This window comes from Triturus cristatus, chromosome 9 (assembly GCF_964204655.1).
Source record: "Triturus cristatus chromosome 9, aTriCri1.1, whole genome shotgun sequence".
NCBI lineage: Eukaryota > Metazoa > Chordata > Amphibia > Caudata > Salamandridae > Triturus > Triturus cristatus.
In genome coordinates this window covers 821,283,806-821,303,178 of record NC_140592.1, presented here as the reverse complement: position 1 = coordinate 821,303,178, position 19,373 = coordinate 821,283,806, and the positions used below count along the sequence as shown (strand labels likewise).

The following is a 19,373-nucleotide window of genomic DNA, read 5'->3' as shown; positions in this document are numbered from 1 at the left end:
GTACACGCACACACAGTCAGTATAGAATAGATTCTGTCCGAGAGTCTTTTCTTGTGGATAACATAGTTCTCTAAACATAGGATGTTAGATATGATTTGGGATTAGGTTGACTTGACCCCCCAGACTTCTCGTCTCCACATGTAGAGCTAAATGTCAAGTCCCCTTCACCCCCTAGTTGCACGTCAATCACACGTCATGCTGTTGCGCGCGCATCTATGTTAAGTATTATCTTATAGATCCACCTATGCATGATAATCAGAGCCAATCATGTTTCTTTCTGCTCCTTATTACGCCTAGTTTCGATTACGTACCACTATGTCATTTCTCTTATCAATTGTTACGCCTTTTGCATTCATTTCATTGTAATGTATGAGCTATAAAAGTTACTTCTTGTCAATAAAGTATTGTACTTCACTTCCTGAACCCTCGTGGTGACGGAACCTGAAGGCCGCCACTCGAGTCGGCCATTTTGGAATAAAGCCCATTCAGAAAATCTCTTATACCACGGATTCTGCCTCTTGTTATTCTGAGCTATTTTACTTTATTTTAGATTCCGTATGAAATTCAGTCAAGGTAAAAAGAATATTTACCACATAATGGCGCCCGAACAGGGACACTTTCTCATCTCACGCGCCGGCGGTGCGTTGCAGGCCCGGTCTCCTGCCACAGCTGGACGGACCATAAACGCGTACCAGCAGGATTTCCTGTAAGCTCCCTCCGGTCAAGCGGGGGCGACTGAGGCTGCGATCAACCCAGACGAGGCGGTGAGAAGTGCGAAGTATCCCGACCAGAGCCGAGCTGAGAGAGCAAGATCCGAGGTATACAGAGGCCCACCAGGTTTTCGAAATCCCGATGTCCAGAGGGTCCGCTGTCCGCAGTCATCGAGTCCCGTTCATTCTCTGAGGCCTTCCGTTTCAAGGAGCTACTCGGTGAGTACCATCGCCGGGGAGGCGTGTTGACAGCACATAGGTTGTGCCGGTCAAGACGGATTTGGGTACACAAATCCGGTCTGCACTGTTTAGCAGTGTATATGTACTGTTTAGCAGTATATCAAGTATTCCGAAGTATTCAGTTATTGTCAAGAATTCAGCGTGGTGATTAGTCATGCAGACTGTCATCATCGTCGGTCATTTTTTAAAATGTTTAATGTTTAAATGTTTAAAGTGTTCAAATGTCTTGCATATTGTGGTATGAATGATTGTTCATTGTTCACCGTTCATTATTGTGTTTTCCGTATTAAGTGAATTCAAGAGTAAGTATCAGATCAGTTGTCGAGATGCCGCTCTTCTCGAAGTTAAGACAGATTACTACCAGAAAAGGGGTGCTCGAAGAAGCAGTTCCTATTCCTCCTAGGGACACCCCAGGGCATTTTATGTATCACAAGCATGGCTTAGATGCCATATTGTTTCTTGATCTATGGGTAGATTATACCAAGGGATTGCCGGAAAGTCAAAGGTGGCCCGCAGCGGGAACCTGGGATGCAGAGTGCATCATGAAAGTGGAGGAAGAGTTATGGAAAAGAAAAGTCAGACAGTCACAGAAAGACGCTGTTGAGTTATGGCGTAAAGAATCTCATAGACGTACAGAAAAAGCACGTAGACAGGAAGAGAGGAGTAAAGAGAGTTCAAAGGAAGTTCAAGAAAATATATTAATTGAGGAAGGTATCCGAGTAAAATCAGAACAAGTAGATAGACAAAGAAACGCTCTTATGAGTGGTATGTATCCCCTCCTAGCCGAAGGACTACCTAAGGCTGTTCCAGAGATGCCAAAAGACTTGCCACCCCCATTATTTCCAATTAAGGTACATCCAAAAGGGCATCCCAGAACCGCAGAAGATGTTTTTCTTTCCTCATATCTAGATGACGCAGCTCCCGAGTATGCTAACCCCACACCACATAGACCGTCTGGCGGAGGGGTTCAACGTCAGGATCAGGTATCTGTCCCCGTGCAACAGCAAGTCCCGACGCGAGCTCCGGCAAGCACGTCTGTTTCCGCATCTGTCCCCGCAATCGATTCTACAGTGGTATCGACACCTATAGTTGCTGTGTCACGTTCGACGAATCCATTCACACCCGACGCCCCTGAAGGGGCCACGGGAGGTGCAAGCAATACTTTTACGCCACCTAGAATAAATAAACTTATTTTTCAAGAATCAGCGCATTCACGTACACCCAAATTCGTAAGTGAACGTACGCTTAAGGAACTCCTTATAGATTGTAGATATGACCCGGTGGTCGGTAAAGAGGACGAAATGGTCCTGGCATCATTACGTATCAGACGAGCCGCAGAGTATTTAGCGAGGTTACCAGGAATGACTACGCATCTAGATAACATATATCATTTTGTCCAAACAGGGCGAGACCCAGAATGTATTAACAGAGCTATGGAATTCCAGAAAGTAGAGATACAGGGGGAACTGTTACGTTTCCTCATAAACTGCGTGATCAGAAATCAAGACCGTCCGGGGGTAGACCCGAATACAATGCTTATTCTTACAAGATGGAGCCAGAATATATCAGAAGGGAGACACGATAAGAAAAACTGTATAATAGCCATGTGCCGAAAAATCCGTAGAGAAATAGAACGCATTCACGAAGAAAGATTGGAAACAGACGAGTTCGAGCAAGATGAAGTCTCCGAATCAGGGAATTCCGCAAGACAGTCAGAAACCATAGCATACGTAGGCAGAGGAAGATCCTGTGATAATACTAGATGCTTTTCTGATCCCATACACTCTGTATGTCCAAATAATAGCAGAACGTATCCGACGCCTGTAATAAATTTAAAGTCTCCTGAACATCTGTTCCAAGCCGCAGATAAACTACTACGAGAACGAAGGGGTTACCACCTCCTCGATTCCATGGATGAGCAAGAATTGGCCAGATCAGCCGTTCACTGGATTGACAGTCCTGAAAAATACGGTGATGAGACCGTAGCACACACGTTTTTTAACCTTAGTGCAGATGAACAACGTTTAGCTGGAATCTATATGATTCAGCAACTCCTTATATTATATAAGAGCCAACATGCTGACCCTGGTCCTTTACCTGATATATTAACGGAACTACTCACGAACAGATGGAGAGGTTCTAGTAACAAGTTGATTAAAGAAATATTAGTGTCACGTAAACAGTATGTCCTTTTTATAAATCCGGATTCTTTCCCGCTGCCCCGCAGAGAAAGAACGCCGTATTATATGGATAGACAAAATCCCTTACGAGAAGTGCACCCAATAAAAGGCGAAGACAATGAGTTTCACCGTGTATTTGTATACACACCCATATCAAAAATTGAATTGTTAGAAATGAAGAAAGTAGTACCAAGTCATGACAAAGACCCAGCGGGTTTCCACCGAGAAATTAAGGACATGTTGCTGATGGGAGAGTATACCTATCCTGATATTATGACGATATTAAAGGTGCTCTTACCTGCTGGTATTTATGAAAAACTGAAAGAAAAAGAGTGGGAAGTGGGAGACCAAAAGATAGATTGGACAGCATTAGAAACGGAAGAAAAGGCCCGAGCTGCAGGTTCAGGGCTCGGGGATAAAGTCAAAGCATTACCAGGTTTACTAGTACAAGTACTGCCACGTTTGTTAACTACGAAAAAGGAAGATTGGGGTGCAATCACGGCCTGTAAACAAAAGCATGATGAAGACACAAGTGACTATTATGCCCGATTTGAAAAATGTTTTGGAATAAATAGTGGTATAAAAACAAGTAGTGAGTCGTATCCACATTTATTTGTGACAAAATTAGTAGAAAATGCATTACCTCCAGTAAAGAATAGAATATTGAAATTCGAGAGTACCTGGCAAAGTAACACTCCGTCACAAATGCTACAAATGTTACAGTATCATCACAATAGAATTAGAGATGAACAAGAACACGAACAAAGACGTATGAAAGATACAAAAATGAAAATGCTAGTGTCTCAGACAGTACCGGCTGAAGGACATAAAAAGGGTATGACACAGTCCGATTCAGCAGGACCGGTAAAAGGGACATGCAATTATTGCAAAAAGCCAGGTCATTACGTACACGATTGTCCAGTTTTAAAACACAATATCGCCATAGGTAAAACACAAGAAAGATCACGGCCACTCAGACAAGATCAGAATGAACAAGGAGCTATGCCACATTCCCAGGCCATGCCAGCCGCACAACAGCCAATACAGTTTGTGCCAGCTGCACCACCGTTGCCTGTTACTGCCACACAAACCACCACACGACAAATGTATCAGACTGCACAGTATGAATATCCTGAGTATCAGCGTTACGCATGAACCAGCCTAGAGAGGGAAGTTGACTTACCGCTCATCGAGATTCCTGTAGATCAAGAAGGACCTTATGTACATAGTGAATTATTAGGTCAAGATAGAAAATTCTTACTCGATACAGGGGCAAGTCGTACAACTATAAAACGTAGTGAAGTTCCAGGGGCACCCCTCTCAGGCTCTCAAAATGTTTCCCTTGGTTTTTCAGGAAAACCTATTGTTAACGAAGTATCACAGCCTCTTCCACTTACGATAGGACCTTTGACACGAACTACAGATGTATTGCTTACTAAATCATGCCCAGAAAATTTGTTAGGAATTAAAACTCTGAAAGCCCTAGGAGCCATAATATGTTGTTCTCCGGGAGGAATAAGGTTGTTTTTACGTGATTTTAAAGGTCACTATGTGTCTAGAGACATGGATCCCCGACTACAGACTTTACCAGCACATCTATGGGCACAAGGCCCTACTGATGTTGGCTGCATGAACATTACGCCATACCGAGTTACACTCAAGGCAGGAGTGGTATTACCACGAATGCGACAATACAAGTTACCGCAAGATGCTGTAGTGGCTTTGCTGAAAATCATTGATGAGTTAATTGCCCAAGGAGTAGTTGTAGAAACAGACTCCAATGTATGTAATTCACCGATAATTCCGATTCTTAAACGAACTGACCCTACTGCTCCGCCAGTATACCGATTGGTTATTGATTTGCGGGAACTAAACAAGTGCATTGTGCCACAATTTCCTGTGGTCCCCGATATATCATCATTATTGACAGCAATTGATTCCGAAGCAACATTCTTTACTGTAATTGATCTCAAGAATGCCTTTTTTAGCGTCCCAATAGATCCGGAAAGCCAATATTTGTTCGGATTCAGTTTAAATGGGCGCAGCTTTAAATTCTCACGCGCTCCCCAAGGATTCACAGAAAGCCCCAGCATCTACAGCCAAGCACTGAAACGAGAACTTGACAGTATCCACATGCCAGTCAATACTGCACTGCTTCAATATGTCGATGATCTGCTGATCACCGCGAGAAGCGAACCTGAATGTGAAAAGGCTTCTCTGACAGTTTTACATTTTCTAGCCGACAAGGGGCACAAAGTGTCTCCCTCTAAGCTGCAATTCTGTGCCCAGCGAGTTATTTATCTTGGTCACTCGCTGTCCAAGGAGGGAAGGCAGCTTACACCAGATCGCATCCAGTTAATTGCTAACATGTCAATACCCCAGACACAAAAGGAGGTACGGGCTTTCATAGGCCTCACTTCATATTGTAGGCAGTGGATCCCTCAGTACGCATTTCTAGCAAAACCACTCATTCAGTTAACCACACAGGAGGCAGCCACATCGACTGTTCTCCCTTGGACTCAGGAACATACACAAGCTTTTGAAAGCTTAAAGGAAGCTTTATGTCAAGCACCTGTTTTAGCAACACCATGTTATAGCAAACATTTTACACTCTTTGTCACAGAACGCGAAGGTACTGCTTTGTCAGTACTCACACAGGAACAAGCAGGATCACGCAAGCCATGTGCTTATTTTTCCAGTACATTAGATCCCGTAGCTCAGGCTTTGCCCGCATGCCTGAAATCAGTGGCAGCAACAGCTTTAGCAATCAGACAAAGCGATGCCATAGTGTTAGGACATCCATTGACAGTACAAGTACCACATGCAGTAGAAGTTCTTGTGAACCGAACACAAACACAACACTTGACCATAGCAAGACTTACCGGTTATGAACTGACATTGTTTCAGCCACACATAGAGATCCGACGGTGTAATACATTGAATCCTGCTACACTATTACCTGTAATTGGAACAGACCCACTAGCTCATGATTGTGTTGAAATTATTGAAATAAAGACGAAACCTAGACAAGACTTGACAGACGTTCCATTGTTAGATCCAGACCTGACGTTGTATGTAGATGGATCGTGCATGAGAGCAAGTACAGGAGACTTAGTGGCCGCGTATGCAGTCACAACAGACACTGAAGTTATTGAGACAAATTGTATAGATACTTTGTCAGCCCAAGCAGCAGAACTTATTGCTCTAACACAAGCCTGTATTCAAGCCACAAATAAGAAAGTTAATGTATACACTGACTCACGTTATGCATTCGGAGTTGTACACGACTTCGGCGTGCTGTGGCGAGAGAGAGGTTATTTAACCTCCCATGGTGCCCACATTCAGCACGGAACCCTCATTCATGCCTTGTTAGACGCAATACATCTACCAACTGCCATATCGATTATGAAATGTAAAGCACACACGAAGGTTACTGATATCATTTCTCAAGGCAATGATTTAGCTGACAGAACAGCTAAACAGACTGCTCAGAATCGCACATTAGACATGACAAAGCCAATAGTTCAGACACCAACACAGTGTATGACAATTAAGGATCCCGCACTTGACGTAATTGACATACAGACACATGCTACTGCAGAGGAATTAAAGAAATGGACTGAACTAGGAGGGATCCAGACAGATCAGGGATGGATGACGAAGGAGAAATCTGTATGGTTTCTTCCTGACTCTATGGTCCAGGCCATTATAGCTACAATTCACAGCCCAGCGCATTTAGGAGAGAAAGCTATGCTAGATAGCATTCAACACATTTGGTTCAACAAACATTTACGAGCAGCAGCTAAACAAAAAGTCCGTACCTGTATGATATGTTGTCAGTTCAACCCAGGAAAAAGTGTTCCCGTAGAACAGGGTGGATTCCAGACTCCTGATCATCCTTTTGAAGTGCTCCAAATGGATTATATCCAGATGGAACGATGTCGAGGATTCAAATATGTTCTGGTAGTTGTCTGCGCTCTCTCCCGATGGACTGAGGCGTACCCAGTATCAGATTACACGGCCCCGACTACTGCCAAACAGTTAGTTCGAGAATTCTTCCCGCGGTACGGTTTACCACGTGTTGTATATTCAGATAACGGCCAGCCTTTCTCATCCGAATTAATGAAACATGTCTCACTTTTGTTGGGATATCAGTGGAAATTCCACTGTGTCCGACACCCCGAGGCAGCAGGTCTCGTGGAACGACATAATCAAATTTTGAAAATCAGATTGTCTAAAATATGTAAGGAGAAAGGTGTTGACTGGATAGTAGCATTACCAGTTGCACTATTTTACATAAGAATGGTAGCACACTCTCGAACAGGGCTATCCCCGTATGAGGTGATCTTCGGAAGACCACCAAATATGTGGGGGACGCCTATACCACGTAAAATAACTGATGTTAATTGTAATATGCTGACAGATTACTTGGCTTCCTTGATGTCTGCACTACAATCTTGTCGTTCACAGGTAACTGCAGCTTTTCCTGACAACACTGAGGTGAAACCCCATGACGTTGCTCCGGGGGATCTGGTGTTTGTGAGAAATTTTGATCGGAAGACCCAGTTGGAGCCCAGGTGGAAAGCACCGAAGCTAGTCCTGCTGACCACAAGAACAGCCGTGAAAGTTGAGGGCCGCAAGGGCTGGATACATTCCAGCCACATTAAGAAATTTCATGGACTATCCTCGGATATAGACACTGTGCCCTGCACTCCCTCACAGACTGATTCAAAACTTCCTTTTGTTGAACAGAATGACTCTCAGTGCTATAAATTAAAGCTTAGGCCCAAATAGTCGAACAATTTGATTGTTTAAGTCCTCTCCAAGGTGAAGCGGTTGAATTGTCTCCGACATGTATCCCTTGGACCTGAGTAGAGAAAATACCCGAGAAATGTTGAAACGACAGGCGTATTGTAAATCACTGCGTAGCTACTGTATGAGGACATTATTAATTTTGTTTTTATTGAGTGTTTTAGTAATTATTACGAGTGTGATTTTGCACATATATCATCCTATTTCTAGACATGTTTATAATGTTGCTGCTGAACATTCTTTTAGCGACCTACCGCCACATGAATTATCTTATAGACTTGCGCTGCGCAATAACACTTTCATTAGTATGTTACATCATTCCCATCAGACTAGTAATGCCACCAATTGTTGGGTGTGTGGCCGACTCCCTCCCTATCAGAATAACAAAGGAGTTCTGCCTTTCTTTCCACATCCGTTCACACACAATGGCTCCTGTGGAGCATGGTTTAGTTTACTAAATTCCATAGACCCAGACACAGCAGTTTATCAACAACATTGGATATGGGGAAATCTGAATCTAGTTTTATTCAAAGTCTGTCATCCTAATAAGGAGGGTCGCCCCAGTAGAACAGGAACTGATCTAGAAAATGAAGTGTATAAATTAGGTAATTTTACACCTAATCTTATGATTCTGAATGTCAAATCCGAAGTTGAACTAATTCTGCCCACTATGTCAGTATTTTCAGTTAAGGGTGAATTATGTGTAAGAAAAGTTGGTTCCATACATATGGGCCATAGCCAATGCGTTACTACAGTAGAATATAGTGATCAAGGTAAATCTTCATTTAGAGCTTCTCGCCATTCTTACTTTATATGTGGTCAGACGGCATATATGCGTCTGCCTCTAGATTGGGATGGTACCTGTTACATAGCATTCCTTCTGCCACCTGTTTTCCTAGCTCCACCTAATTATTATCGGAATGTTCATTTAGTACACAATAGAGAGCGAAGAGATCTCCCAGTTGTCGATTATACTGAGACGGCATGGGACAAGTATGTAGATTTCAATAAAGGTATCTTTCCCTATATAGGTACAATATCAAATAGTAAGCTGATACGTAAACTAACCAAGACTCTCGAAGCTGTAGTAAACGAGACTATAGCCGCCCTAGGCAATCTGACAGAGGAACAATCAGTAATGAGAATTGTTGTTCTCCAGAATCGTCTTGTCCTTGACGTCATCCTGGCCGATAGGGGCGGAGCTTGCAGGGTCATCGGATCCAGCTGCTGCATATTCATACCAGAAAATTCGCCATCTGTATATAAAGCTATAACACGCCTTCATAAGATTGTGAGCCAGATACACGAAAATCCAGGCACTTGGACGTGGTCCGGGTGGTTTTGGAGTGTGATATCAGCCTGGGGATGGAGAGTTCTATCCTTCCTAGGTATTGGCCTTCTTATGCTCTTCAGTTGTTGTTTATGCCTGCAATGTGGACCAGCGATTTGTGGTCTGTGTGCCACATCATGCATTCCATATCAAGGTTCTCGTTCAAAATGCCGGAAGAAGAAGGAAGAAGAAATGATGCTCCATGAGCAAATCGATGGAATGATGAAGATTGATATCTCTTGAAGGGCAAGTAGGGGACAAGGAGGGAATGTGGAAGTGTGGATTTTCCTGATCAGTTATGTCCCCTATCTTGGACCCCAACGGTTCTATGTGCATGTCACAAGTACATGTATGTTCCCTCCAGTTCCAGTTTCCAAAACGCAAACATATGTGCGTCCACCGTCAACATGTTCTCTGTCAGATCCGCCATCAATGGGCTGGATATTCGATTCCGAAGTATGAAAGGCCACCGACTTTATATGGCTAAGTTACTCCATTTTTACAGTTCAGGCAAGTAGGCCCGATCCTGTCCTTAAAGCCTTCCCTGCTCTCTGTCTCTGACAGCTTCAGCTTGAGCTCGCATCTGTATCCATGAACTTTGTCCTACTCCCTGTGCAGCTAACGGTGCCTGCCTCGGCCAGTTTTGCCTGCCTGCCAAGAAGCTGTATTTCACCTTCGAATTATCTACTTTGCTCTTCAGCCGATGCATTCCTGTTCGGTGATTTAGGTAAACATTTCCTCTAAGCTCACAAGCAAAGGACTCGGCCTTTCCGTCCTCCTGCAAGTAATTCATAGCCCTGTTGCCATGGAAAGTTTTCTGCCCCTCGCATCTCATATAGACACTTAGACGCTTGTACACGCACACACAGTCAGTATAGAATAGATTCTGTCCGAGAGTCTTTTCTTGTGGATAACATAGTTCTCTAAACATAGGATGTTAGATATGATTTGGGATTAGGTTGACTTGACCCCCCAGACTTCTCGTCTCCACATGTAGAGCTAAATGTCAAGTCCCCTTCACCCCCTAGTTGCACGTCAATCACACGTCATGCTGTTGCGCGCGCATCTATGTTAAGTATTATCTTATAGATCCACCTATGCATGATAATCAGAGCCAATCATGTTTCTTTCTGCTCCTTATTACGCCTAGTTTCGATTACGTACCACTATGTCATTTCTCTTATCAATTGTTACGCCTTTTGCATTCATTTCATTGTAATGTATGAGCTATAAAAGTTACTTCTTGTCAATAAAGTATTGTACTTCACTTCCTGAACCCTCGTGGTGACGGAACCTGAAGGCCGCCACTCGAGTCGGCCATTTTGGAATAAAGCCCATTCAGAAAATCTCTTATACCACGGATTCTGCCTCTTGTTATTCTGAGCTATTTTACTTTATTTTAGATTCCGTATGAAATTCAGTCAAGGTAAAAAGAATATTTACCACAGGTCTTAGGATGCTTGTTTCCGGTCCAGGGAGGACCTGTTTTGGCAGTTCGGGCTGGACTGTTCCCATGAGGCACAGGGTCAAGACTGATTTGCATATGGGAAGGTCTAAACTGGGGTGGCATGGTGAGCAAAAGAATGATGGATTTAACCCAGATCTCTTGACTGGGGGTGAATGTTTTGATTTGCTCTGCATTCCGTCCATCAATTGTGTGTCTTTTGGTTACTTGCCCTAGTTACCAATATAGACCATATATAATTAGGCTTTAGTTGGGCTTTCTTTGTTTAGATTAAGAGCGTCCTTTTTATGTTAAAATGAGTTACCTTGATCAAAAGAAACCTTGGTCTCCTGGATATTTGATGAAAAACGTGGTACTTAAAATAATAAGTTAACATACTGATAAAGGTATGTTCCAAATGTTTTTATATGGTCATGAATAAAAGTTTTTTTCTTTTGTTTCCGGTTGACTAATTATTGCTAACAGTAATGTGGAAAGATAAACTGTCTTGGGGAAGAAGTATGTTATAAGCATGGCTTATATTCAAGGCATCACAAAAGGCCAGACTCTGCGTTCAACGCCTTTTAGGTGCAGTCTTATTAATTACCTGTTTACTACAGTGCTCTTTCTCTTCGTTAATGATGTAATCAGTTCTGATCGTCTGCCATGTCCAATATGAGGCCGTTTTTAGCGGGGCAGTGATTTAAGGCTTGGCATCCACCTTTGCCCAGGAATGTCGAACATTTTTAGGTTTTTGTGTAGTTGACCGTGTATTATGCCAAACATCCCGACTTAAGTTTTACTAAGATTTGTGGAACGTCATTAGATCCTAGCACTAAGGTGTCTCGTGTGTGTGCATTCAGTAAATAATAATAATAAATGCTGTTTCCTGTCCCCGTGCACACTGGTACAACTGCCCAAGCCCAGGGGAGTACACAGAGACAACAAAATGCGTGGCATGGGCTTTAGATACACATTGAATCCAATGCACCAGCCACCTAAACTTATTATACATATTCTGACCCTAGAACCCATGCTTCGGTGACTCACGGTGCCTATTCTTGTGCCCAGATCTTCCTTTATCCATGCCTATTAGCCAGAAACCTTTCCCTCTGCCCAATCCTCTTGTCATCGAACTCACTGACCATGACCATCAGTGTCATCAGTTTCTGATATCTTGAGCCGTGTATAGCAGAGGTTTGTATAGCAGGTGTATGCTTGAAGGTTGTTTAGCTACCTTTATGAGCAGTGTGTTTTTAGTTTTGTGTCATGGACATTGTTTGACAACTTTGTTTAACAGGCGATATGTGATTGCTTTCATCACTAACCTTGGCTAAGTTTTTCCAGTGAACATTTTCGTAAAATATGGGCTACAAAATGGATAATCATGTAATATTGTTCTCTGTTGTCATGGAGTGATTCTGTTGATATAATCCGTGGGGGCTATTAAATATTTTTTATTTTATGTTTATTTTGTGGCAGCTTGAAAAGTTTACCGAAAACAGTATGTGAACTAGTTCTTGGCTGTCTATAGAAAAAAAGATTAAAAGAAAAAACCCACTTTGTTTTCTTAAACACATATTTCGACTATGAAAATCTAATTTTTTAAGCTGTAAAGAGCAAGACAGAAGTAACAATGGATCCTCGTTGCAATTAGAAAGTTAATTTTTCTTGAACCGGCCTTTCATTAAACAACACACAGTGTTATGCTTAGGGATTTTAGCAGCTACTCTTGCAGTGTTAAGGTATCAGTGGGCCGTAATTGCATTAAGAATATGGTCTGGCTTTCACAAAAACTGCTAACTAAGTAGTGAACAAAGGTGAGGTGTTTGATTGTTCCTCTTCAGTGGGCCCCGATTGCAGTTTGAATGTTCAGTTTTTAATTCGATTTCGTGAGTGTTACTTGAGAGTGTTACTAATTACACAATGGTCTGTGGTGAAGCTCTGTTGTTGCTCTTGTTTAATGTAATTTTCATGAAACTTTAAAAATATTTCAAGGGGTCCCTGAGAAATATGGGTTTTTATACCACTGAGCTTTGTGCAATAAAAAAATCCAAACTTGTAGAATATATAAGAATTTTCAAGATATACCAGTGTTGGACTTGGCCCTTTTTGCAGGGTCATCCCTCAATTTTTTTCCTTCCTCCTGTATTTTGTCTGACCTGTTGTTGGTAGTTTTATCACTCTGAGCACTTTACCACTGCCGATCAGTGCTAAAGTGCATATGATGTCTATTGTAAATTGTGTAATGGATTAGTGACTCCATGATTGGCGTATTTGATTTACTTGTCAGACCCTAGTACAGTGCACCATGTGTGCCCAGGGCCTGTAAATCAAATGCTGCTGGTGGGCTTGCAACACTGGTTGTGCCACCCACAGAAGCAGCTTGTAAAATGTGGCTCAAGCCAGCCATTGCAGAGCCTGTGTGCAGACTGGGGCTGCCATGTCGACTTGGCAAGTGCACCTACTTGCCAGTCCCTAAACCTTCCCTTTTTTGACATATCAGCCACCCCTAAGGTAGGCCCAAGGTACCCCCATGGGCAGGGTGTATTGTATGTGAAAGGTAGGACCTGCCATGATATGTGTGGTATGTCCTGATAGTGAATTACAGCCAATTTCGTTTTTAGGCCAGAATGGGCAGTTTGATTATAACATCTTATAATTCTAACTGACCCAGGGAACATGGTGAACAAATTTAGTATGCCTGAACTCGGAATGATAAAAGACCTCTTTTAGTGAAGTTGGTTTTAACATTCTGTGTTTGAAAATACCACTTTTAGAAAGTAGGTATTTTCTTGCCTAACCATCCAGCCTGCCTCTGCTAGGTTGTGTATTGCATGTCTGGTTTGTGAGTGACTGGGGCTGTGGTGGCTCCAGGAGGCAGGGTGAGTCGGCACTAGGCTGACTAGACCTATCTTCATTGGGAGGAGTAGCCCCTGGGCCTGAATAGGTACTTTGAGAGTAAAGTGTTTCATTTGCCATCTACATTGAACTAAGCTATTTCTACCATTTTGAAGTCATATTTGTATTACAGTATTGTGACATTTTGTCGTTTGGTCTTGTGTAAAGTCTAGTAAAGATTACTTTTTTTTCTAAACTGGTGTGGTGTCCATTTGTAGTGTTTTTACTGTATTGTCTGCTCGTGCCAAGATACTAAGGGGGTGAGCAGGGGTTATTCAGAGTGTATCTCCCTTTCCCTGACTTGAAACAAGGGTCCCTATTTGGACAAAGGTGTATACCATTGCCAACTAGAGACCCCCATTTCTAACAACCAGTATTTTCTGTATGCTGCACTGAAAGGTCCTCATGCCTGCAGCCAGCGTGTACAAAAACAGTGATGGAGCTGCACAGCATTTGTGGGTTTTTCAGCCAATAAGTCTTAAAATTAATAATTTGCAACCAATCTGTACATAATAAAAAGTGTTTTGACCACACAATAGAGCCTTTGCTAATACTTTAAGTGTTTAAGTACCCATATTGAGAATGTGTGTTTTAGCTACACATGACACTTTTGTACGGCTTATGTATTGTACGGTAAGAGATGTGATTGTCTAGGGTAAGCTGCTGACTTCGGCACCTCGGTTCAAAGCACAGCCTTGACACTTGATTTAAAGTCAGGTGATTCTCTGTAAATCTTTTAATCTCCTTGCGCTGTAAAATCTAAATATGTGACATGCGGTTGGTTGTATGTGCGTGAAATGTAATTCAAAGTTGTAAGTCCCTACTTGTTATACTTGATCTTGTATTGTCTCCCAATCCCTCCATAACGTACAGCATGCCATTGGTCCTAGCGCCCCACTATGTAAGTACCAGTACACACAGGTACATTTTCGGTAACACTTTTTTATGTCTGAGCTGCTGACGGCCTGAGCTGTCTGTTGGCAGAAAATCTGTTATCTTTAATGTAGGCTGGGAGTGTACATTGTATCCACCTCTTCTTTCTGACTCAGTGGATTTCTTGTCTTGATTGTCTTACCCAAGGAGCATTTCGGTCTCACTACATTTATGATGCCATCTTGGAATGGTTTTTCCTAAAGCAAAAAAATAATCCTAAACAGCTGTCTTCTTTGAATGCTTGATCTTAAATTAAAAGACAAATCATTCCAAAAGACCACTGCATCTGTGCACACTCACGAAGGCTATCTAGGAAATAACGAGCAACGGCAAAGTGAGTAGGTCTGTCTGGCATTGTCATGAGCTCTACATAGTATATTTGCCTAGGCTCGTCTTGTGGTGTTGAATAGCACAATTTATGTTCATCCACATTGTTGATGCAGGTTTTCTAGAGTCTCTGAACTGATGCTAGCACATGTAGTGCTTCCGGCTACTTTTGATAAGTGAACATTGCTTATGGAGAGAGGGGTGTAGGTCCTGGCTGACGTGTTTTGGATCTGAACCAGACAGGGTAGATTAAATAAAAACACGGTGCCTTATTTGTGAAGGGAGTTCACCATATACCTTGGACAGGGAAGATTTGCTCTTGCAACGTTTGCAGATAATCCCGCAGAACTCTTATAATATACCATAAATTATAGAAAGGATATTCTCCAGATGTTTTTGCTTGTAATAATGCCAATGTATTAAGACATAACTCTTGTTAAAAAATCCGGCCTGTCCTCATACACAGATAAATAATTAGTAATTATAATTCAGTTGACTCTAGTCAAGATATTTAATAGATCACTCTGGTTTTTCTATTAACACGCCTTTGATATTTCATTTATCAGGATGGTTAAAGTGTGAGTGCCAAACGCCAAGATGAGTGTGACGTCGTGGTTCCTGGTGAGCAGTTCCGGCACTCGTCATCGCCTGCCTCGGGAGATGATCTTTGTCGGCCGAGAGGATTGCGAATTAATGCTGCAGGTAAACGTCAACATATTTAAAGCCATTTGCTTCAAAAAAGTTAATGTTCATCCTTCTCTTTGTTCATATGCAACGAGTTGCAGAGGTAACTGCATTTGCCTCGCCGTTTTAATGAGCAAGGCTTTTAAACACAGCTATTGTAAAGATATTTTTGTGGTAAAACCGCCCAAAACGCTGTTGGTGTGATTGTAAAAAATATAAACGTTCATGCTGACGTTCCTGGTCCTAGGGCGTATTCTACATCAAATGGTTGAAGAAATCCAGAATCCTTATGAATGTGTTGGTACAAAATGATGAATTCGCAAATAAAGGTAATTTGGCTTGTTTGCGAATTCTGATGGATTTTGTGTTTGATCACTGCATGTTCATCAAGGTGAACAGGTAAGCAAAATCTTTGGAAGCGTCAGTTTCACCCTCGAAGAAGCGTGCTTCATTGTCTGAAATCATTTGGGATGGATGACTAGGAAATTGTTTCAGCATGATACATGGACTTTAGATCAGAGATGTCGAAACTGTTTGGAATTCAGGCTTGAAGCATGGTAAGGCAGTGGTTTGCAGTGAAGGAACCAGTGTTGGGGGCTGATTTAGTATTTTGCTGACAGGATACTCGCTACAAGTGCGGCAGAGCCCACTGACGGTCACCGCAGGGTCCGCCCTCTCTATTTTGAACCGGGCGAACAGTCTTCTTTCTCATGGCAGTGCCTCCTCTTGCACTGCTGTCAGAAAGCTTACTCTGATGTCCCGAGGGAGATGGGGCGGTAGGACAAAAGACGTCAAATGGGTTTTCCCTATTTAGGGTGGCTGGTCTGATTTTTGTTGATCATTCTATTCATCACAATAGGGAAAACCTGACCGTCTCAAACAGAAAAAAAGAAATAGGACTCCCAGATCGCCTACACTGACCCTAAACTTACTCAGAGGACTACATCGCTCCAAGACGGCCACTGTCCTCTGCAACACCTATGCCGCGACATGAGCACTATATGTTGCGTTAGAAAGTCATGCCACATGGGAGTGGCTACACTGTCCCTAAATTTACAGAGAGGACTACATTGCCCTGAGGTCCAAGAGGCAGACATGGTCATCTGAAATACCTGTGCCACCATGTGAGCCCTGTATAGCGATTTTGGAAGTTCTGCCCGGGCAAAGCCGTGGTCAAGGACAGGCCCATTCATGCTTGTCAGAGTACGAAAGAGGCTGGGCTAGGCCTATTCTCTGAATTCTGCAGTTCGGGAGATTTTAAATCTTAGTTTCCTTTCTGTGCTTCACTATGGGGAAGAGTAAGCTTTCGCCCACTAATGCAAAAGTGAAGTCACCCTGTAAGCCCCACACTTCTATTTTAAGCTATATACTGGTGCTATGGGTGCTTTAACTAAAGTAATTTCCTCAGTAGAAGAGAAAATTACCTCCTGCCGGCATGATTGATCAGCTGTACAATGCGTCCTCTCGCAGGCCCCTTCTTCTAACTGTGTTACTGTGACCCCTGTCGGTAGCCGTGGTCAGGCTGTAAATGGTCAAGTTTCAACGGTTTGTGGTGCAAGTGGTTCAGCTACTATTGGTGCGGTCTCCCCTTCTGATTTGGCAGTACCCCCCCCACCCCCCTTGAAGTGCATGAAGACCCCTGGGCCTCGTTCCAAACTTTTTGTGACTATATCGGGCGTACCAAAACCTCAGTGACACCCCTGCCCCCACGTTGTAATCTAACTCCACAGGCACAAAGACTAGACTAAAGACTGTTGGGGTGACACAAGATGATGTCAAGATACTACTTGATGCTGTACAATCCTTAGCAGTCACTGTTAAGGCTGCTCTTGACTTTGGCGGAAAGGCTGTTGCAGGTGGAAAATGTATCTACTAATTGTCTCGATTTGTTGGAATTGAATGCTATTCTTAATGCTAAATCAAATTTGCGTTTAGGAAGTTCTACGCCTCTCCCTCATACTATGCCTACCTATTGTAGTGCAGATCCGATTCCTGTCAACCGCGTTGGTCATATGCCATTGCCACTCAACCTGCCTCCACCCCCACTAATAAATTGTTCTGTAATAGGGAGGTGGTAGTCTCTGGACACTCTGGTGCTCCGGGTTTTCTCGATCTACTTCCTGAAGCCACACCCTATGTAGTAATATTAGTTAATGTAACCCCCTTAACATCTACACCTGCAGAGACCTGCGAGTCTCTCAGAAGTAAAGCCTTGAACTAGGTGGGTAAAAGATCATGGCTATATAAGGTGTCTTTTGACAATATCAAGATGGTGAGAAGAGTGAGTTGGGTTGGCAGAGGCTTTATAAAGTTCCCAGGAGACTGTGTGGTTTTGAGCTTTTGATCTCCGAGTCTAGAGGAGACGCTTTCACAATGATTAGGTGATCTGGTCTCACTACACCAATTTTCTGCGTTACCGATTGGGTATTTTTATCGTCCTGTGCCTTCTACCATCACACCTAGTGTGCCATTAAGACCCTCATTGGTGCATATATGCCATTCTATAGCGGTGCATAATCGTTTTGTCTTTTCGCCTCGTTCGAGAACTATGAAGGGGATAGACTGACTCATTTCAAATCCCGAACATGTACCTATGGAGGAATGTCCTATACATTGCCCAGAGGTCGGCTCTATTAGTATTTCTTCTTCTAGCAAAACATCAGGTTGTTCTCCGGACAGTTTGGAGGGCACTGTCTCTATTGATTATGCAAGTTATAGAGTACTTTTCTGGAGTGTGGCAGGTCTGTGTGGCAGAGTTGCTAATCCAGAATGGTTCACTTTTGTTGCCAAGTTTCACATTCTGTGTGTTCAGGAGACGTGGGCAGTAGACCCTCTGGATGTTAATGGATACAGAAACTACCATCAATCTGCGGTGGCATCTAGTGCTGGCAGGGCAAAATGTGGCTTGTGCATTTATAGCTCTAATTATTTGCCGCATCCCAATATAACTACTTGGTTCACTGCCAGGTTTTTTATCAAATAATTGTGTTGGATCTTTCACAAAAACTAAATTGGGTTTTGATCAACTTTTATAATCGTGCTTCTACCAGGGAAATTTTGATTGTATTGGGACATGGATAATGATCTTCCATCTCTGTGGCGCAGTGGGAAGAAGGAATACATAATAGTATGGGGTGGTGACATTAATATTTGTTTGTATCCCCTGCCCTCAAAAAGGGTATGTGGTATGATGGACACTCGAGGTCTTGATCAAACATGTGTTATACACACAGAATACGTCAACAAAGTAAATGAGATGGAGTATAAATATGATCTTGACTTTGCCAATGAATTATGTCCCCCATGTAATTCCTTTCAGCTGAACGTTTAATATCGAGGGTACCAATGTGGTAATTGATTATATTTTATCATCTTTTAGAGCACCGCGTTTTCTTACTAAATGTACCACACATTTGATTGCCCTTAGTAATTATTATTCCCAGATTGTTTGCTTAAACTTTAGCTCCTGTCTAAACCATGCGCCCACAGATAACATTTGTGTAGGGAATATTGAAGTAGCTTCAAGTACGGTCTTTTGATACGTTAGTTGAAGATGGATCTGATCAACCTCTTGAGTAAATTGATCCTGAACCATAGGGAAGACTTTAAATGCCTGGAGAGGAAACCAACCCTAAGATTGTTCTGAGTGCATCTCTTAGGGGATTAAAGATCTTTTGCAAAATGGGAACTCTTTGGCTAAACATTCCAAGCAAGGGTGTTTTTTTTTTTTTTCTATTTCACAAAGGCGCATAAGAACCTTAAAGCTGCTCTTCACAAAATTCCCAGGTGCACTAGGGAGATGTAGATGCGCA

General features: G+C 42.6%; 1 protein-coding gene across 3 annotated transcripts in view; it reads left to right on the top strand.

The window, feature by feature from the left end:
• Positions 1 to 19,373, top strand: part of CEP170B (centrosomal protein 170B) — a 318,645-nt gene that overhangs the window by 78,338 nt on the left and 220,934 nt on the right. For all 3 annotated transcript variants that reach the window (XM_085626239.1, XM_085626237.1, XM_085626238.1), the window contains exon 2: positions 15,444 to 15,579. In XM_085626239.1, coding sequence (XP_085482365.1) covers positions 15,475 to 15,579 — 105 coding nt within the window. In that variant the 5' untranslated portion in view covers positions 15,444 to 15,474. The remainder of the gene's footprint in view (positions 1 to 15,443; positions 15,580 to 19,373) is intronic.